The sequence below is a fragment of the Heterodontus francisci genome, chromosome 41, assembly GCF_036365525.1.
Source record: "Heterodontus francisci isolate sHetFra1 chromosome 41, sHetFra1.hap1, whole genome shotgun sequence".
NCBI lineage: Eukaryota > Metazoa > Chordata > Chondrichthyes > Heterodontiformes > Heterodontidae > Heterodontus > Heterodontus francisci.
The window spans coordinates 20,767,843-20,782,996 of record NC_090411.1 but is presented as its reverse complement, the minus strand read 5'-3'; the positions used below and the strand labels follow the sequence as shown (position 1 = coordinate 20,782,996).

At 46.3% G+C, this 15,154-nt stretch overlaps 1 protein-coding gene across 3 annotated transcripts in view; it reads left to right on the top strand.

The window, feature by feature from the left end:
- The first annotated feature begins 6,227 nt into the window (after positions 1-6,227).
- The window catches only part of xrcc6 (X-ray repair complementing defective repair in Chinese hamster cells 6), a 29,304-nt gene continuing 20,377 nt past the window's right edge, over positions 6,228-15,154 (top strand). The window contains exons 1-3 of one of the 3 annotated variants that reach the window (XM_068019464.1): positions 6,228-6,298; positions 10,549-10,641; positions 12,467-12,576. In XM_068019464.1, the coding sequence (XP_067875565.1) occupies positions 10,572-10,641; positions 12,467-12,576 (180 nt within the window). In that variant the 5' untranslated portion in view covers positions 6,228-6,298; positions 10,549-10,571. Of the gene's footprint in view, positions 6,304-10,543; positions 10,642-12,466; positions 12,577-15,154 lie in introns of all 3 variants that reach the window. The other 2 variants (XM_068019463.1, XM_068019465.1) reach the window with 2 other exon arrangements.

Here is a 15,154-nt window from a genome sequence, read left to right as displayed (position 1 = left end):
CTCCCTGAGGACCCATGTAAATACTGACACTCTCCCTGAGGACCCCTGTAAATACTGACTCTCCCGGGGACCCCTGTAAATACTGACACACTCCCTGAGGACCCCTGTAAATACTGACGCTCTCCCTGAGGACCCCAGTAAATACTGACACTCTCCCTGAGGACCCCCTGTAAATACTGACACTCTCCCGGGGACCCCTGTAAATACTGACACTCTCCCGGAGTCCCCCTGTAAATACTGACACTCTCCCGGGGACCCCTGTAAATACTGACACTCTCCCTGAGTCCCCCTGTAAATACTGACACTCTCCCTGAGTCCCCCTGTAAATACTGACACTCTCCCTGAGGACCCCTGTAAATACTGACACTCTCCCTGAGGACCCCTGTAAATACTGACACTCTCCCTGAGTCCCCCTGTAAATACTGACACTCTCCTGGGGACCCCTCTAAATACTGACACTCTCCCTGAGTCCCCCTCTAAATACTGACACTCTCCCGGGGACCCCTGTAAATACTGACACTCTCCCTGAGGACCCCTGTAAATACTGACACTCTCCCGGGGACCCCTGTAAATACTGACACTCTCCCGGGGACCCCTGTAAATACTGACACTCTCCCTGAGTCCCCCTGTAAATACTGACACTCTCCCGGGGACCCCTGTAAGTACTGACACACTCCCTGAGGACCCCCTGTAAATACTGACACTCTCCCGGGGACCCCTGTAAATACTGACACACTCTCTGAGGTCCCCTGTAAATACTGACACTCTCCCGGGGACCCCTGTAAATACTGACACTCTCCCTGAGTACCCCTGTAAATACTGACACTCTCCCGGAGACCCCTGTAAATTCTGACACATTCCCTGAGTCCCCCTGTAAATACTGACACTCTCCATGAGGACCCCTGTAAATACTGACACTCTCCCTGAGTACCCCTGTAAATACTGACACTCTCCCGGAGACCCCTGTAAATTCTGACACATTCCCTGAGTCCCCCCTGTAAAAACTGACACTCTCCCTGAGGACCCCTGTAAATACTGACACTCTCCCTGAGGACCCCTGTAAATACTGACTCTCCCGGGGACCCCTGTAAATACTGACACACTCCCTGAGGACCCCTGTAAATACTGACGCTCTCCCTGAGGACCCCAGTAAATACTGACACTCTCCCTGAGGACCCCCTGTAAATACTGACACTCTCCCGGGGACCCCTGTAAATACTGACACTCTCCCGGAGTCCCCCTGTAAATACTGACACTCTCCCGGGGACCCCTGTAAATACTGACACTCTCCCTGAGTCCCCCTGTAAATACTGACACTCTCCCTGAGTCCCCCTGTAAATACTGACACTCTCCCTGAGGACCCCTGTAAATACTGACACTCTCCCTGAGGACCCCTGTAAATACTGACACTCTCCCTGAGTCCCCCTGTAAATACTGACACTCTCCTGGGGACCCCTCTAAATACTGACACTCTCCCTGAGTCCCCCTCTAAATACTGACACTCTCCCGGGGACCCCTGTAAATACTGACACTCTCCCTGAGGACCCCTGTAAATACTGACACTCTCCCGGGGACCCCTGTAAATACTGACACTCTCCCGGGGACCCCTGTAAATACTGACACTCTCCCTGAGTCCCCCTGTAAATACTGACACTCTCCCGGGGACCCCTGTAAGTACTGACACACTCCCTGAGGACCCCCTGTAAATACTGACACTCTCCCGGGGACCCCTGTAAATACTGACACACTCTCTGAGGTCCCCTGTAAATACTGACACTCTCCCGGGGACCCCTGTAAATACTGACACTCTCCCTGAGTACCCCTGTAAATACTGACACTCTCCCGGAGACCCCTGTAAATTCTGACACATTCCCTGAGTCCCTCTGTAAATACTGACACTCTCCATGAGGACCCCTGTAAATACTGACACTCTCCCTGAGTACCCCTGTAAATACTGACACTCTCCCGGAGACCCCTGTAAATTCTGACACATTCCCTGAGTACCCCTGTAAATACTGACACTCTCCCAGGGACCCCTGTAAATACTGACACTCTCCCTGAGGACCCCTGTAAATACTGACACTCTCCCGGGGACCCCTGTAAATACTGACACTCTCCCGGGGACCCCTGTAAATACTGACACTCTCCCTGAGTCCCCCTGTAAATACTGACACTCTCCCGGGGACCCCTGTAAATACTGACACACTCCCTGAGGACCCCCTGTAACTACTGACACTCTCCCGGGGACCCCTGTAAATACTGACACACTCCCTGAGGTCCCCTGTAAATACTGACACTCTCCCGGGGACCCCTGTAAATACTGACACTCTCCCTGAGTCCCCCTGTAAATACTGACACTCTCCATGAGGACCCCCTGTAAATACTGACACTCTTCCTGAGGACCCCTGTAAATACTGACACTCTCCCTGAGTACCCCTGTAAATACTGACACTCTCCCGGAGACCCCTGTAAATTCTGACACATTCCCTGAGTCCCCCTGTAAATACTGACACTCTCCATGAGGACCCCCTGTAAATACTGACGCTCTCCCAGGGACCCCTGTAAATACTGACACTCTCCCTGAGGACCCCCTGTAAATACTGACGCTCTCCCGGGGACCCCTGTAAATACTGACACTCTCCCTGAGGACCCCTGTAAATACTGACACTCCCCCTGAGGACCCCTGTAAATACTGACACTCTCCCGGGGACCCCTGTAAATTCTGACACTCTCCCTGAATCCCCCTGTAAATACTGACACTCTCCCTGAGTCCCCCTGTAAATACTGACACTCCCCCTGAGGACCCCTGTAAATACTGACACTCTCCCGGGGACCCCTGTAAATTCTGACACTCTCCCTGAATCCCCCTGTAAATACTGATACTCTCCCTGAGTCCCCCTGTAAATTCTGACACTCTCCCTGAGTCCCCCTGTAAATACTGACACTCTCCCTGAGTCCCCCTGTAAATTCTGACACTCTCCCTGAGGACCCCTGTAAATTCTGACACTCTCCCTGAGTCCCCCTGTAAATACTGACACTCTCCCTGAGTCCCCTGTAAATACTGACACTCTCCCTGAGTCCCCCTGTAAATACTGACACTCTCCCTGAGTCCCCCTGTAAATACTGACACTCTCCCTGAGTCCCCCTGTAAATTCTGACACACTCCCTGAGTCCCCCTGTAAATACTGACACTCTCCCTGAGTCCCCCTGTAAATTCTGACACACTCCCTGAGTCCCCCTGTAAATACTGACACTCTCCCTGAGTCCCCCTGTAAATTCTGACACTCTCCCTGAGTCCCCCTGTAAATACTGACACACGGGGACCCCCTGTAAATGCTAACACACTCTCAGGGACCGCCTGTAAATACTGACATACACCTGGGGACCCCTGTAAGCATTGACACATTCCCAGTTACCCCCTGTAAACACTGTCACATTCCCAGGGACCCCCTGTACACACTGACACCCCAGGGACCCCCTTGCTGTGAATCGAGAACAGGGCAGGAACAGCCTCAGAATTAGGGGTCACTCATTTACGACTGAGATGAACAGAAATTTCTTCATTCAAAGGATTGTGAATCTTTGGAATTGTGTACCGCCGAGGGCTGTGAATACTCCAACATTGAATATATTTAAGGCTGAGATCGATAGATTTTTGGTCTCTCAGGAAATCAAGGGATATGGGGAACGCGCAGGAAAGTGAGGTTGAAGTCTAAGATCAGCCATGATCATATTGAATGGTGGAGCAGGCTCAAAGGGCCGAATGATCTATTCGTGCTCCTGTTTCTTATGAATTAATGTCATTTCAATCCAGTTCTCGAAAAACAAATGCAGAGTGACTTAAGGCTGGCCTTACGTGATGAATGTGGACTAATAACAGCTTACATGAAAGGAGAAAAAAATGTTTGATTCCTAATGATTAAGGTCCGCACCAATGACACTCAAGAAAAAAATGTGTTTAAATATCAGGGAAATCTTTGAGCCTTGACTTCCCTTTTCCTGAAGTTTGATTTTAAAACAAACTAGTATCCATCTATCAAAATTCAATCAAAAAAGTAGTGCCAGAGGAATGACCAACAGCGAATGTAAATCCTCTCTTCAAGAAGGGAGATAGAGCTAATCCAGGGAACTGTAGACCAGTTAGCTTAACATCAGTGCAGGAATGGTTTAAGAATATTTGCTTAAAGATTAGATAACAAAATGAGGGCGGCGCAGTGGTTAGCACCTCAGCCTCACAGCTCCAGGGACCCAGGTTCGATTCCGGGTACTGCCTGTGTGGAGTTTGCAAGTTCTCCCTGTGTCTGCGTGGGTTTTCTCCGGGTGCTCCGGTTTCCTCCCACAAGCCAAAAGACTTGCAGGTTGATAGGTAAATTGGCCATTATAAATTGTCACTAGTATAGGTCGGTGGTAGGGAAATATAGGGACAGGTGGGGATGTTTGGTAGGAATATGGGATTAGTGCAGGATTAGTATAAATGGGTGGTTGATGTTCGGCACAGACTCGGTGGGCCGAAGGGCCTGTTTCAGTGCTGTATCTCTAATCTAAAAAAAAAACATCAAGAGAGAGGGAGAATATAATGTAAAACGGTCAGCGTGAATTTCTAAAAGGAAGGTCGTGTTTAACCAACCTTGTTGAATTATTTGAAGGAATAACTTGGGTACAAGTAGGCAATGTGGATGCAGGATACGTGGACTTTCAGATAAGGTGCCAGATAAGAGATTCATAACAAAGGTCATGAACTGAGGAGTCAGGGGTCAGTATCAGAAAGGATTGAAAGATGGCTACAGGACAGGAAAAAAAGGGGAGGAATTAAGGGAATTTTCTTGACCCGGCAGAGAGTTGGAAATGGTGTTCTGAAGGGGTCTGAGCTGGGAAGACCACTCTTGTCCCTCATTTCCATAAATGATTTGGACTCCAAATAGTGGAAATAGACAGATCATCCATTTAGATGTTGGTTGAGGGATAAATATCATCCACCGCAGAGAACTCTCCAGCTCTTCTTTGAAATAGTGCTATGGGATCTTTTACATCTCCCTGAGAGGACAAACAGGGGCTCAGTTTAACACCTTGTCCCAAAAAGACGGCACCTCCAGCAGTGCAGCAGTCCCTCAGTACTGCACTGGGAATGCCAGTCTGAATTATGCACTTAACCTGAAGTAGGACTTAAACCCACAATCTTCTGTCCCAGAGATGAGAGTGATACTGAGCCAAGACTGCCACCTTAAGAGGCAATGTTAAACTTCTATGGAACTGTGGTTAGACCACACTTGGAAGTACCGTGTGCTATTCCTGCCTCCATCTTATAAAAAGGAGTGGAGAAATTGCAGAAAAGATTTTCAAGGATGTTCGTGGAACAGAGAGGATACAAATATCAGAAAAGATTTAGCAAGCTATGAATCTTTCCTCTGGAAAAGACCAGCCCAGAGGTCTTTAAAATGATGAAGGTGTTCGACAAGGTGGATGTGGAGAAACTAGTGGAGAACCTGGGAGCGTAAATATAAGATAGCCACTAACAGATCAAATAAGGAATTTAGGAGGAATGTGGAACTTGCTGCCACACAGTTGTTGAAGCAGTTAGTGGAAATCCAATAAAGAGGCTGGGTGTATACTTGAGAGGGAAAGGAATGAAGGGGAATGGAGCACAGTGGGAAGAAAAGCAAGAATTGCATTTATATAGCACCTTCCATGGCCACAGGACGTCCCAAAGTACTTTCACAGCCAATGAAGCACTTTTTTGATGTGTAGTCGTTGTTATAATGCAGGAAAGACATCAGCCAATTTGCGCACAGCAAGATCCCACAAACCGCAGTGTGATAATGGTCAAATAATATGTTTTTGTGATGAGGATGGAGGGTAAATATTGGTCAGGACCCCTCCTCTTGTTCGAAATAGTGCACTGGGATCTGTTATGCCCACCCGAGAGGGCACATGGGGCCTCCGTTTAATCCAAAGTTTCATCCAAAAGACGGCACCTCTAACAGTGCAGCATCCCCTCAGTACTGCACTGGAGTGTCAGCCTGGATTTTGTGGAATGGGACTTTAACCCACAAGCTTGTAGTTTAGAGACAAGAGTGCTACCCACAGAAACTAGTGGTAGAGATAATGAGTGAGAGATGTGTGTGCAGTACAAACAAACCATGTATCAACGTTGCCAACTTCACCACCACAGACAGCCAGTGCGCCTGCGCAGCCTCAACTCTCGCGAGACTTCTGCACTCACCCCGAGACCGGAAGTGTGTGCAGACGCGGGCACTTGGCTGCTGTCGTCGTTCCCTCTCCACACTCGGAATCAGTTTGTGTGAGGCGAGATTTTATTACTTTTCCTTCTTGCCGGGAATAGTTACATGGTTTACGGTGGCAATCTCTCATGCGAAACAAAGACTATCTCTTTATTTGTGAGCTGACAATTGAGCCGGGCACATCATGCTTTGATTGGTCAAATGTGTCCGTTCCTCGTTTCTGATTGGTTATTACTCGTGTCAATCACTGGCGCTCAGGCACGCCTTTCTTGCTGCTGATAGGCTCTTTTTCTGTCCGCTATTGCATTTCTGATTGGTTGGTGGTTCCTGCTTGACTGTCAATCAAACTCGTGAGTCATTCACAATAAGGATACTTAAAGTGAGAGCACCTTCCAGGGTCACACATTTTAGTATCTGCTGTCAGTTGGTTCTTCGAGGTGAAGATGACCATGTCCATTATCTCGGGTGTTTGGTAGGGTTCCAGTGGGTAAGTAGGTGATTGCTAAGGCTGATCTGCTGCAAATAGGGCAGGATACCACAGATGATTGAGTTTTGGACGAGCTGCTGGCTCGGGATTTCCGCTCCTTGCGTTTTCTGTCTGCCTCTGTTATGTGCTTGCTTTCAAAGGAGGCGGCACCCTTTTTTTATTTGGTTGCGCCAGGTGCAGCGACCCTGGGCGAGCTTCTCCCAGGATGCAGGGTGAATGACAAAACTCCTAAGTCAAGTCTTCAGAGTGTCTGTGTAACGCTTCCTTTGAGTGCCATAAGAGTGCACTGCAGCCTCAAGCTCTCCATAGAAGATTTGGTAAGTAAGTGTCAGGCATTCTGACTATATGATCAGCCCAACTCAGTTGTGACTGTCTCAATATGGTGTGTATGCTTGGCATGCCAGCTCAGGTGAGCACCTCAGTGTCTGGTATTTTGACCTGCCATCTAATCTTCAGAAGCTTCTGAAGGCAGCTCGAGAGAGAGCGTGCTGCCAGATAGGTGAACTTATCCATTGCTGACAGGTTCTGGTCATGGACTGAAGCCTTGGACTCAAGATAGGGCTTTCCTGGAGCAGGCTGGTACCTTACTTCATTTTTCTTTGTGCTAATCGTAAGACCGAAGTTGTCACATGCATTGGAGAACGTTGCATGTCCAGCTTGGAACTGGCAACTAGTGCACAGTCATCGGCAAGTAGGAAATTGCGAAGTATGTCCTTGGAGATCTTGGATTTTGCCCAGAGTCGTCTCAGATTGAGCACCTTCCCATCCATGCGAAATCTGATTTCGATGCCAGGATCACCATCTTGGAAAGCATCGGAGAGCATGGTGGAAAAAGACATGCGGAAGAGGGGTGGTGCTAGCACGCAACCCTGCTTAATTCCATTAGTGACTGAGAATGGGTCAGAAGACTCTCCATCATCCAGGACAAGTGTGAACTTGCCGTCCTGGAACTCTCAAGCCATTGTGAAGAATTTCTCAGGGCAGCTGAATTTCTCCGGTATTTTCCAAAGGCCCTCACAACTGATTGCGTCGAAGGCCTAGGCCAGGTCAACAAACGTGGTGTGGACGTCCATTTTCTGTTCTTAGCATTTCTCCTGGAGCTGTCTAACTGCAAACACCAGATGAGTGGTTCCTCAACCTGTTCAGAAACTGCACTACTCTCTGGCAACAGATCCTGGTTGAGATGTTGCACTATGCGGTGTAGAAGGATTCTGGCGATGATTTTGCCGGCAATGGAGAGCATAGGAGTAGGCCATTCGGCCCGTCGAGCCTGCTCCACCATTCAAACAGATCATGGCTGATCAACTACCTCTACGCCATTTTTCCCCATTATCACCATATCCCTTGATGTCGTTAGTATTCAGAAATCTATCGATTTCTATTTTGAATATGCTCAACGATTGAGGCAGATTCCTCTGTGATTGTTGCAGGATTGGTGAGTTCCTTTCTGCTTGTACAGGTGGGCAATGGAGGCATCTTTGAATTCTTCCTCCCACATAGACTCAAGGAATTCAGTGAGCTTTTTGAACAGGCATTGACCCCCCCCGCATCCCCCCCCTCCCAGCCTTGTAGACCTGAGCTGGATAGCATCAGCTCCTGGAGCTTTGCCACTAGAGAGGAGTTTCATAGCATTTGTCATTTGTGACAGCGTGGGAGGGTAATCAGGAGAATAGTTGATGGCAACCTGTGGCAGCCTGTTGTTTGCTTCTTCATTGATGGATGGAGGCTGATTGAGGATGTGGTTAAAGTGCTCGGCCCATCTTCCTATAATTTGGGCTTTTTCTGTGAGCAGTGTTGACTCGTTGGCAATGAGGATTGGTGTTGAGCCAGTTGACTGGGGCCCGTAGACAGTTCGTAGAATCTCTTCCAGTCTTTATTGTTGAAATATGACTGGAGTTTGTCTGCTTTCTAATTCAGCCAAGTGTCTCGCATTCTCTGAGCTTGGATTGGACAGTCCTGATTGGATAGCATCATGATTGGATAGTGATGACTTGTCGTTGAGGAAAGCCCTACAGAGGCGATGTTTCTCTTCCAGTTCTGGATCACCTCATTGTTTTCGTCGAACCGATCTTTATGCTCACGGGAAGTAGAGCCAAGGACCTCGAGAGCAGTGGCGTTCACCTGAGCCCTGAAGGTTGCCCAGTCATCCTCGATGCAGTCAGTGTCCATTTTCGCTGTTCACAGGCAACTCTTGAGTTTCTCTTAGAGAGGTTCCTTCTTGACGACCTGTTTGAGTCTTGAGACATTGAGGCGCATCTGGGCCTTCATGCCCTGGGGGCATCTAGGGGGTTGAATCTTGATTAGCTTTGAGACGGTCAGTCCAGCAGTCAGTGCCGCTCATGGCTTTTGTTACACGCGCATCCTGCTTATCCTTCTGCTTGGTGATGAAATAGTTGATTCGATGCCAATGCATGGAACTGGGATGAATCCAAGGTGTCCTGTTGCGGTTAGGGAGGTGGAAAACTGTCAGTGAGTGACAGCTCATGCTCAGAACACCTCTTTAGCAAGAGGAGACCGTTGCTGTTACAACTGCCAACCTCGTTTTTTTTTTCCAATGACTCCCTTCCCACGCCTAGTGATCTGCGCCTACTCTTGTGTTGAAGTCGCCAAAAAAAAATGATTAACTTGTCTGACTTTAGCACAGCAGCAAGCAATCGGAAAATTTATTCTTGATTTCATCAGGGTTGGTCATGGTAGTGGCATACACACTGACCGGAGTTGCTTGCCTGTTGCCGTGCAGAGGGAGTTTATGTACCATCAGGCTATCATTAACACCCTTGGGAAGGCAAGTCAACTTGCTGACGAGATGGTTCATAGCAGCAGCCTCGCGCGTTCTCTTCCACGGCCACTCTAAAAGACGTGCGCCAATTTCCTTGAGATGACCCTTCTCGGGTAGACGGGTCTCACTGAGGGCGGCGATCTGTACGTTGTACTGAGTGAACTCTTTACCGACAAGAGCAGTTCTTTCAACTCTGTTGGCTGTGGCGTTGACCATGATGGTGCGTGTGTTCCATGTGTCAGTGGTCACCCTGACTCTCTTTTTTGAGATTGACTTATGACCGTATTGATGAGATCCCACCAGCTGCGGCCTGCTAACTAGGCTAGCTGCATTAGAAAGCTCCTAATATTTTTAACACTGCTGCTCAGTTTGCCAGCTTATTCCAAATATTTGAAAGCCAGACACACAATAAAAAAAAAAATTGTGTTGTGCACGGTTCCTGTTGCATAATCTTACTTTCCATATTGGAACAGGAGACCATTCAGCCCCTCGCGTCACTCCCACCATTGAATTAGCTCATGACTGATCTGTGTCTTCTCTCCATTAATACCCTTGCCTGACAAGAGCTTATCACTCACAATGGGGCCAGCACTGGATGTGGTGTGGGAGCAGTCCATCTCCATTTGGAAGTCTCCACCCCAGAGCGCTGTGTATGCTCAGTCGTTGAGTGTATTCAAGGCAGGGGTCGATAGGATTTTTGGGCACTAAGGGAATTAAAGGATATGGAGATAGTGTAGGAAGGTGGAGTTGAGGTAGAAGATCAGCCATGATCTTGTTGAATGGCGGAGCAGGCTTGAAGAATCACATGCCCTAATCCTGCTTCTTATGTTCTTGTTATGGGAGAGGGAGCTGTGAGGCCATGAAGAAGTGAAACAAATAAGGGGTACGTTTTTTAAAAATCAGTTAAAAATCCAGGGTGTCTCAATTACTGTGTTGGGGTTCAATCTGCCACTTGCTCCTTGTCTGTCTCATCACTATGCTAATCCCATGACCCAGGAATGTCTCCTCCAGCTAATGTATGATATTTCTACCTGACAGGGCAGCTCGCACTTCCTCCGCAGCAGGTATGTCAGATTGGCATTTACACTTTCGGAATGAAGATGAGGAGGATCAGGAAGAGGCGGAGGAGAATGAAGGTATGGCAAACTGGCCGTGTCACTGTATTCACACTGTGCTCTTAAATCTTCCGTGTAAATAAAATTGCCCCAACCTCTGTACAGGGAAAGTAAGCCTTTTTGTACAGTGCGCTCTACAATTTTTGAAAATCTTAATCATGGCCTGAAATTCCTGCCACCATGAGTGACAGACTAGTGCCCACCACTGTTTCACCCGAGTGTTATATAGCTCAAAGTATGGCAGCACAGATTAGTTGCAATGGTTTTATTGTACCTACCATCTCTCCCTACAGATAATAGATCTGCCATTCTGGGTTGGGGACTTAATCTGTGTTGCTGACATTAAGCAGCTTCATGTTCTCCTAGAGATTTCCTCTTGGGTAGTGTGCGTCCTTTATGTATTGTCCCTTTTAGGACCTTCCCTCTTGAGAGCCTGGGTTCTGTCTGAAGAAAATATGTTGACCTGTATTTTTCTTTCTTCCTTCTTACCCACTCCCACCTCTTCTGAAAGACAGCATCTCCAACAGTGTAGCACTCCCTCAGTGCTGCACTGAAATAGATTTCTGGATTGTGGCTTGAATCCTCAGCCTTCTGACTCATAGAGACAGGAGTGAATGCAAAGTAGTTTTATGTTTGAAAGAAACTCCAGTCATCCAGTGGGGCAGATTAAGCAATTCTAATAAAACGGCGCTCGACCTTTTTGAAAATTTGACCAATTGAAAATAAACAGGTGATTATGAAATGATTATGAAATGAAGTAGCTTGGAGTTCAGAGGAATAGACTCTGGTATTTATGGGGTGTCAGTATATCAGTCCTGGGGTATGCCCTGGTTAGATACAAAGACTAGAGCCTGACTGATCCACTGAATTCGAGCAGGACCCCACCTCACCCAGCTTGTGCTTCAAGCATCCTATAGATTTGAGACTGTTCAGGTAAAAAAAAAATTTTTTTTACAATAGTCTTAAAAACAGCGATCGAATCTGAAGTATTCACCCCTTAAATTTAAAGGGTAGATTTTTTTTTTTTGTATCCTCACTCAGGTCAGGTATCTGACCCAGTGCAGGCAAGAACTCTTGATTCTACCCTTCAGGGTGTGTATTGAGCACCCCCATGTGAGTTATAACATGATTAAATGTAGAGGAAAGCTTTCCCACTCTTAACAGCAGTGGGGAAGGATTTCCCTTTCTGTGTCAGCTGTGGCTGAGTGGGTAGCACTCTTGTCTTTGAGCCACAAGGTTGTAGGATCAAGTCCCACTCCAGGACTTAAGCACCTAATCCAGGCTGATGCTGCGTTCCAGTACCGAGGGAGTGCTGCACTCTCAGAGGTGCTGTCTTTCAGATCAAATGTTAAACCTAGGCCCTGACTGCCCTCTCAGGTGGATGCAAAAGCTTCCATTGGCATTGAAGAAGAGCAGGGGAGTTATTCCCAGTGTCCTGGCCAATATTTATCCCTCAACCAACATCACAAAAACAGATTATCTGGTCCTTATTTCATGATTGTTTGTGGGAGCTTGCTGTGCACAAATTGGCTGCTGCATAGCCTACATTACAACAGTGATGACATTTTAAAATACTTCATTGGCTGTAAAGCACAGTGGGGCATCCTGAGGTTGTGAAAGACACAGGTCTTTCTTTCTTAACTCTAATTTTATACACACATTTACGACAGATGGCACATTGGAAATATTCCTCCCATGTGTCTTAGCCACAACTCAGAAGAGCATGTCCGGTGTGATACCTCCATTCCCCCACACCAGCCTTTCCGTGACCTCTCCGAGTGAGGTTGCCGTGGGTGAGATTTCTGTTCCGTTACCTAAGATTGAGATGTGTTGATTTTTGTTTCAGTGGATTATAAATACGCAGGAAGGGACAGCTTAATCTTCCTCATTGATGCCTCGGAAGCCATGTTTGAAATGAGCGGTGACGACATTTCAGCATTTGACATGACTATTCAGGTAAGAGGAGACCAGTGACTGTGTAAATAATCACTTTATAGCTCTGGGTAGTGTAGTGGTCGGGAGCAGTGTCTCAGAGGTATGGTAAGGATATGAAATTAAATTCAATAAATCTGGTGCACCGCTATAGGCTTAGGATTCACTCACGGTATTTAATCAGAACACTCTCACTTATTGTCTCTTTCTGAGACACACTGTCCCTCCTTTAAAAGCATTTAATATATGTCTTACTTCAAAAAAGCTTTTGAAATTTGTCCCGTTGTTTTTCAAAACTCTGTGAAAAAAATCTACCATGAAGAAAGTGCTTAGAATCTAAAGAAAACTATTTAATCAATATAACTTATTCAGCTGTACTGATACATCCCGGGAAAATAGGTACACTGCACTTAGACCTTCAGGCATTATCCATGTGAAGCTCACGGAGTCACAGAAATAAAAACAAAAGGTGCTGGAAATGCTCAGAAAGTCAGGCAGCATCTAAAGACAGGGCAGTAGATTTAATGTTTCTGGCTGATGATCTTTCATCAGGCACCCCACTTTCCTCTCGGCACAGATGCAGCCTGAGCTGCTGCTTGATTCCAGCATTTTCTGTTTTTATTTCAGATTTCCAGCACAGAAAGAGGCCATTTGGGCCTTCGAACCCATGCTGGCTCTCCACGGAGCTGTGCAGTCAGTCCCACTCCCTAACTCGATTCCCCGTAGCCCTGCAAGTCTATTTCTCTCAGGTGGCCATCCAACTTCCTCTTGAAGTCATTGATCATCTTCGCTTCCACCACCCATGTGGGCAGCGAGTTCCGGGTCTTTGCCACCCACTGCTTCCTCATATTCCCCCTGCATCTTCTGCCCAAAACTTTCAATCTGTGTCCAGCATCTGCAGTATTTTACTTTTTATGTCACAGGGTCACAGCTTCTGACCAAAAATACCAATCTGAGCTCAGGCTTTTGGGGGCAGTTGAGGTCTTGAAGTAAAAACTTTAAAGAAGTGAAAAGAATAAAAGGCACAAAAGACAATTCAGCAGATGAGTTTAATCATGTTATCGTGAAAGGTGTAATTTTCCGGAATTTTTAATTATCTTTCAACCCTTATTTTGGACATCGAAAATTTCAGTTACTGCCGAAAAAAAATGGCAAAGAAAAATATTTTCTGAAAGTATTTTGAGCAATTTCTAAGAACCCTATAACCAGATTACACATGATGAATTTATAGAAGTAAAATCCATTAGATATTAGATGCAGTAATTTGTAATGGGAGAAACGAGGCCATAAAACAAGACAAAACAAAATCAAGTTGGTTAGACAGAAAGTTTGTACAGAGGTAAGTCTTTTTAACTCAGCAATCTCCTATGGCATTGTGCATAGGGAGTCAAGACCATGTGAACTGGGACTAGAGATTGAGTGGATAATTGGACCAGAGTGCACAGAAGTAAGATCTTTTTAATAAGATATAAATAAAATAAACAAATAATCAGTCTCCATTTCAAAGTCATTCGTTTACTGCATGTTTATGTGTAATACTGTCATCTGAAAATATTTATACTTAAATAGAAAAGCTGATGGCAATTTGGGAAACAGAGAAGTAGAATTGGTTGAAAAACTAAGGGTTTCTCTGCAGTACAGGCTGTGAAACTGGGAGTTGCAAAACTAAAGCAGTACAGTGCCACCATTGATGGGAGGATGTAATTACAGTGTGACACGTTTACATAAGACTGTTTCCATCACAAATGGGATTTGTGATGGACAAAGTGTGACAAAAAAATGTTAGCACAAAGTAGGGTTTTTTCAATAGGAAGTGCGCGCAGCTGTAAGAATTTATTATGGATAGATAATTAGATGGATATGTAGAGACGTGCTCAGCTCACATCAGTCACACATGATTAGAGGCAAAAAACCTTAAAATAAAGGGAAAGAAAGCATTGCTGGCCTAGGAAAAGAACTGGGATTTGAAACCAGCTGCTAATCTCAAGAGATGATTAGTCACCCTCTTGTCTTTTTTTTCCAAAATATACTTTATTCATAAAAATCTGTAAATAAATTTAAAAAAAATACATGACAAAACAGTTCTGAACAGCACCAAGTCAAAAATTACAAACAGTGCAAAGGAGGTCAGTTTCCTTCAATGCAGGAGTGAGTTGCCTCACAACCCTTCCATTTCATTTCTCATGCCATATACATTTTACAGCAAACGAAAAGTTTCCCGATACAGTTCGAGGGGTTTTCCATGGATCCAGACCCTCTAGTTGACCAGAGGACTAGTTGACAGCAAGTAGGACTCATGGTCTTGAGAAGGCTCAACTTAGCAGCAGAGTAATCTCTGTGTTACACAATACAGTGTTCCTGCCCTTACGAAACAGCATGTCCTCTGACTTAGCATGAGCAATGGCTTGGGAGAGCTGCTAATGTACTACACAATAGTGTTAGGATGTATTATTTCACTCCGGTGGGGTGGGGGGGTGGTGGTGGTGGAGTCCAGAACAAGGGGTCATAACCTTAAAATTAGAGCCAGGCCATTCGGGGGTGATGTCAGGAAGTACTTCTTCACACAAAGGATGGTGGAAATCTGGAACTGTCTGCCCACCAC